General features: G+C 33.1%; 1 protein-coding gene across 2 annotated transcripts; it reads left to right on the forward strand.

Moving 5' to 3' along the window:
- The first annotated feature begins 2,775 nt into the window (after positions 1-2,775).
- Positions 2,776-5,608, forward strand: LOC145128728 (autophagy-like protein). Of its 2 annotated transcripts, none has more exons than XM_079063532.1 (11): positions 2,776-3,109; positions 3,538-3,580; positions 3,893-3,946; positions 4,126-4,189; positions 4,312-4,368; positions 4,448-4,554; positions 4,624-4,662; positions 4,757-4,845; positions 4,918-4,996; positions 5,083-5,130; positions 5,216-5,608. In XM_079063532.1, exons 1-11 carry the CDS (start codon positions 2,916-2,918, stop codon positions 5,294-5,296), a joined length of 855 nt encoding a protein of 284 aa, XP_078919658.1. In that variant the 5' UTR covers positions 2,776-2,915; the 3' UTR covers positions 5,297-5,608. The 2 variants fall into 2 exon arrangements, with proteins under 2 accessions (XP_078919658.1, XP_078919659.1); XM_079063533.1 differs by having other exon boundaries at positions 3,007-3,109; positions 3,538-3,594.
- Positions 5,609-6,775: the final 1,167 nt, after the last annotated feature.

The raw sequence follows: 6,775 nt of genomic DNA on the forward strand, positions 1-6,775 counted from the left end.
TAACCTTATGAAGCTGGTATTCGAACGTGATGCTGCAAAGTCCAGAGTTCACGAAATTGTGATAACAACTTAATAAGATTATATTTATATATAATTTTAAACAACGATTTTGGAAAGGATATGAAGAAATTAATACTGTGATTCCTATCATACTATTTTGAATTCTTTGATTTCAAATTTTATAATTATGAATGGTATATACAAATTAATTGATTTTAAAAAGGAATGAACCATATTTATGTTTTGACAATTATGTTTACATTTATTTCATTTCAATACATTCCAATTAAAAATTTCATTCACCATTAATAAGTTTTCAACTTTCCAAACATAGTCAACTGAATTTAGTTAATATTAATTTTATTTTATTTTATGATGACATTATCAAAATGATCTAATGATTGAAATTAATCAAGGAAACACAATGAATGACTCTGATTATTGAAAGTGATGTCATAAAGTTTCTCTTTTAATATATATAAAGATAGAGTATTAGAGTATTTCAATAAAAAAATTTGGTCTCACGGTCTCACAAAATTATGTATGTTTCAAATGAACTCTTACATATATATATATATATATATATATATATATATATGAAAGTCGGGTTACACTGACAGTCAAACTGGAAATCGGCCATCAAATTGTTTCAACTACAAAATCGATTTTTAAATTATTACCGGTAAGAATTTGCGACATTTCACAAAAAAAAGAATTTACGAATATTGTTGAAAAATATCCCATTCAACCCGTAACTAGGGATGAAAGTGGGTCCAAACCCGGACCGGATGGACCCGGACCTGGAAACCCGGAACCAGTTAACGAGATTTTGTAGAAACAGAAACCGGACCGGTATATAGGACCGGTTCCGGGTACGGTACCAGATAAAGTGGGTCTAGAATCGGAAAACCTGGAAACATCAAAGTGGGTAGGTTGGAACCGGATAAAGTGAGTTTAGAACCGGAAAAACGAAATTTTTTGTTAAATTTTTTTTTGGAAAGGGAACTTCCCTAACGAGGGTTTCCGAGCCAGCGTTCGCGCACCGACTAATCTCCCGCTGCAAACATGAAACTTTGCCTCATGTCCTGGAGTCACTGCAGGTGAACCTCCATGGAAAATTTTGAAAATTTTTCATGATATCTCAACTTTTGGGGACTGTAACTCATTGAATATGAAACCAAAATTAACAAAATTATAGTCTAAAATCATGTACAAACTCTAAAATACACTCTGGAAAAAACCGAATGTCAATCCGACTTTAAAGGAATGAGATATGCATGTGTTAACATTTTCACGGAATACAAACTACAAAAACAAATAGCTGAAAAGTTGAAAATTTTCAGTTTTGATATCCCGACTTCGAAGGACTGTAAATCATTGAATATTAAACCAAAAATGACAAAATTATAGTCTAAACTCATGTATAAACTGTAGACTATAAGTTGGAAAAAACCACATGTCAATCTGACTTCAAACGAATTAGATATGCATGTTTTAAAACTTTCAACGAATACAAAAAAATTGAAAAACTAAAAACTTCCAGCTTTGATATCTCGACTTTGGGGGACTGTAAGTCAATGAATATAAAACTAAAAATGGCAAATTTATAGTCTAAAATAATGTACAAACTATAAACTACATGTTGGAACAAACCGCATGTCAATCGGAGTTGAAACGAATGGGATATGCATCTTTTAAACGTTTCACAAAAACCTGTTCCGGCCCTAAAAGTGGTTACGGTTCCAAACACCGGTTCCGGTTTTTAGACCCGGTTTACCCGGACCCGATGGACCCAAACCCGGATTACCCGGAACCCGAATAAAGCCAATTTTTAATCCCGGAACCGGAACCGGTTCTATATATTCCGGTTCTAACGGTTCTGGTTCAGGTCCGATTCCGGTTCCGGTCCAATTTTCGGGTTCTAAATCTCATCCCTACCCGTAACTACATAATTTGTCACAAAGAAACTATCATCCTGTAATGGTTTTATTTAGGTGGATGTGATGTGTCACCACCTCACTATATGATAACTAGCCATAAAAATATACTTTTGTGAATTTGTATCATTATGTAGTGGAACACAACCTCGGATATCTCAAAAAGTGACTTCAAATCTCATCACTCATCGAATTTTTTTTGTTAACGTGTTGCCCAATGATTTGTACAATGATCTCATTGCGTTTATATTTTAGATAAAAATTAACCGTTAACATAAAACATACTTGTTGTCTTTATCAATATTTATTTTTATGTAATTATATTGAATCATTATATTATATTATTTATAAAATATAAATGCAATTATCTACTACTGTGGTTAAGGGTTATTTCTTGCATGAGTTAAATACCTAATATTCACATCTATACATGATTGTGTTTGTACTTAACCCATATAAAATGGCTAAATGTTTTATGCTAAAAAACCGGATTAAAACACTAAACTTTTACATACTTGCACTTTATTTATTCTTTCAACTCGATTAACTTTATTATAAAAAATGTTTGATTGAATATAAATATAAAAAACCACTTAGTCTCATTAAGACATATTCATAGTCTAAAGAAGAAATTATAGACATCATCATTTCTGCAATCATTTTATTAATACAAAACTCAATAGAAAAAAACCCTATTTTAAATCTTAATAAAAAAGGCCCAATAGAATTATGATATTTACAGAAAACAAGCCCATTTATTTTTTGGTCTATTTAATGGGCTATCTTAGTTGGGCCTTTTTCGATTTTAAGCAATTATGACAAATCAGGATTCAGGACATGAGGCCTCGTAGATTCAGGCAGACGGAAATAGCTCCGGACAACGCTCATAAAGACCATTTAGAACCCTAAAAGCTTTCCACTTCCAATCTTCCATGATCTTCCCAAAATTGCAGTGGATTTCTGTCTAAAACGAGAATAATGAAGCATTGGAAGATGCAATCACGAAGTCTTCTTCTCCACCTTCTCAATTTATCGATTCTATACAGACTCGGTTTAGTTCATTCGCTGTCTACGATCTGTGAATTCAGTATTACCCAGGAGAACAAGTTCTATAGTTATAGCTTGGCTTCCCCTTCCGAAACATTCCCTCATGGCGTTCTTAGCGAAGACGGGTACTTCTTCCCTCCGTACATACACCTTCACATGTTTCCGTAGAGTTGTCATTCAATGTGATTCATATGCTTGATTTTAGGATTAAGTTATAGAGCATTGAAAATTTGCATTCTCTCATTAACTGACATGTATAGTCTGAATGATTCAAGTTTGGATATGGTTAACTGATAGTGGAAAATTTGGTGGCAAGAGTTGGGTGATTAATTAATTTGATTGCTTAGGCGGCTAAAAATATGTTCTTATTTTGGTCGTCATTTAAAAAAAAAGGAGATACATTTTGGTTACTGAGGGATTGTGAGTGGCAAACAGAGCATAGTTAGGGATGAATGCTTAGTTAAATTGATTTCTTGGTATAAATATTTCATGTAAAACATAAATAATGACATAGAACAATCGGCTAACAATATCTTCAATTAATTTGCATCAGATATTACAAGGTGTCATCTAATGGAACGGTGGTTTGGTTTCAGGTTGTCTCTAACAGGTTACAGTTTATTTCATTATTCACCATTGAATTTTCCTTTTCCTTTTCCCTTTCCTTTCTTTTGCAACTTACAGCAAATTCCACAAACATACTTATCTGCGATTTCACGTGGGTATTGCTGTTTTAGGTTTTCCTTTTGCTTCATTGAAGTTTAAGTTGATCTAAAAGGTTGTAGGGAGAAGTCATAAAAGTGAATTTTTTTAAGTGGACACAGTTTTCATATTATATTACATGTTTGCCATCAGCCATGCTACTCTAAGCTGACATTTTATCTTTCCTCTTTCGTATGTGGGGGCAGCTTTGTGATGGAATGATTTTCAACCATGATCCTCCAAGATGTTTTGATTGCTGGGTGAGTCTCTTCTGTTACAGTTGTTAATGATGTTATTATTTTCAAAATGAGCTCTACTTTTATATGAATGAAACATCTTATTCTTGTTATAATATCTAAAGAGTTAGTTATGAGGAAAATATTTTAATCATTAGAATCCTATAATTTTGGTCATGATGATTGGAATTTCATTTTTATAGGATTGTGGGGGATCATCTCGATGTGGGATGGGGTGCAGTGCGCTTATGTCCGAGATTAAATTAGGTATATTCTTGAGGAAACTTTTATAAAATATATTATTAATTTATTTTTCATCATCATCTTATTATAATTAACATCTTTGAGTTTGTAACAATTTATTAAAGATGCTTCTAAAACATATGCAGGTTATCCTGTATGCAGTACTATTGGGCGCACCCAAACCATTACCACAGATCTCATTGGTAATTTTTTTTTTTTTTATTGTAAATAAAGTAATTTCTGACGTTTATATTAACTATTTTGGGGTTATAAAAATGGCAGATAAAGAGAATCCAGATATGGGTATAGTTGTAAAAACGTGGCACCAAGGATCAGAAAGGAATTGTTCGCTTTCTGTTTCTGTTATCTGTGATTTAAAGCAAGTTCAAGTGAGAATATTTTTTTTTTTCATTCTTATTTTTCTAAATCACAACTAAAATTATTCTATTCTGTTTCAGGGACCTAAGACACTTGAGAGAGTTGGGGTTTGTAACTTTGTGAGTAAATTACATTTTTGGTCCTGAGTTTACCTGATTTTAACACTTTTGGTCCCTGTTCCAAGTAAATGACTAAATTACCCTTTTTCTGTAGGTTACACAAATAACACATCCAGCTGGCTGTGCCAACGTTTTGTCTGCCCCTGGCAGTGGATTGGGATGGTTTGGCACACTCTTAATCATGTAATCATCAAACCCTAAACTTCTCCACAAATACCTATATTGCCCTTTTCTGAATATTCTTTTTTTCTCCAGAATTTTGTGTCTTTTTGGAGCTTATTTTATAGCTGGAGCTGCTTATCGCTACTTTTATCTCGGCATCCGTGGTATAGACGTAAGTTTCCGGAACCTTCTGGAAGAAAAAAAAAACAGATGTCTTAGTTGGAGATTGTCGTTTGATTTGCTATTTATTTTTTTCAGATTATTCCAAACTTGGAATTTTGGGCCAGCTTGCCACATAGAATTCGGGTATACATATTTGATTTTCAATATACATTTAATCCAAAATTTTATATTTTTGTATGTTATTAACTGTTATATAATGTTTTTACAGAGTTCATATATGTCATTGGTTCGAAGATTTAGAGGTCCATCTCAAAGTTACAGGAGCTCATACTCTCCCGTTGACTTTTGACTTTTCAAATATTGTTGGAGTTAATTTATACACTAACAAAAGCAGAAACAACAACTGTTAAACTCGATTTAGATGCTGAGCTGTACAATGCGGTTTTTGCTATATCCCAAGTTTTGAATTCAAGTCCTTATTTTTTTGTATTTTTGGGTATTGTGGTCATGGTCAGCTGAGAGGACGCAATTTATAATACCCATGAAACCTTTTTCTTCCCTATAAACTATGGCATATATGTCATTGGTATTGTGAGTTTCTAGTACAATTATAGTTATTGATTATATTAATATCTTCTGAGGTACTATTATTTGAATGAAACGTCTTATAATACCCATGAAACCTTTTTCTTCCCTATAAACTATGGCGAAACAAAATCGATATCAGAATTCTAAGTTTGAGTTAATAATTTTTTTTTGGAACCGATTTGTACACAACAAAATTTTTTCATACACAACAATTTGTACATTAAAGTGTTGTATTGTACAACTCCATAAAACATAAATTGTTGTGTATGGAGAAAAATTATTGTGTACACTACCTTTTTTTTTCCTTTTTTTTTTGTAGCGTATCCGATAAGTGCATTAAAGAATTGATTATAAACAAGACTATACTGAATGGTTGAAGTTTAATTAAGCTTTCTTGGAGTAGTTATGGTGAATTGTTGGCAGTTTGGCACATTAAAGGATAATAATAAATAAAGTAAAGTATGTGTTTAGTCCCAGGCATTTGCCAATTATAACACCTTTAGTCCATATGTTTCGTTTCTTGCAAACTGTTGTTATTTTGTTATCGTCAACCGCCCACTCCTATTTGTTCTATTTGTTGTGTTGGTATGCAGCTTTTCCAATTTGGTTTATGGGTTGCAGTTGGTCATTTTTGGTTGAATACTCTCATTAAAAGTTTCAAGAAAACTCTCTCATTTCAAACATATTTTAAGGGGTTCAATGGTATGATTGAAAGATCAAAATTTCACACCTAATTTTAATAGGCTATCAGGAGTGGAGGGTGGTGGTGTTTTCCGACCTGACCACCTTCCACCTCACCGCCACGTCAACCACGCTCCTCCACCACCATCACGAGAGTGGTTTTAACACATGAGAGAGAGAGAGAGAGAGAGAGAAGTGGTGATCAGTCGTGGTTAGAATGACACCCAACACGCCACCCTAGTGTGGTGTTCGCATGCACCAAACGTAAAACGCGCCTGTTTTGACGTCCACTCCCGGTAAGCCTTATCATCTTCCTTTGCTTGTGGTGTGACTCTATTCAAGATCATGTATTATGTAAGGCTAAAGGGCGTGGTGTCCTTTTTGTCTATCAAAATTTGGTGTCATATAGGCGACACATAAGCTTGTGTGTAAGAGTACTAGATTAAAAATCCTATACATTGGTTTCCATATTTGATAGTTGCATTTTATTTACTTTTTTTTTTATAATTTGTTTCACATATTTTTATTTAAATCATCTTGCATATTTTTGATAATTTTT

The sequence above is a fragment of the Lactuca virosa genome, chromosome 8 (assembly GCF_052849685.1).
Source record: "Lactuca virosa cultivar CGN04683 chromosome 8, Lactuca_virosa_CGN04683_v6, whole genome shotgun sequence".
Lineage (NCBI taxonomy): Eukaryota > Viridiplantae > Streptophyta > Magnoliopsida > Asterales > Asteraceae > Lactuca > Lactuca virosa.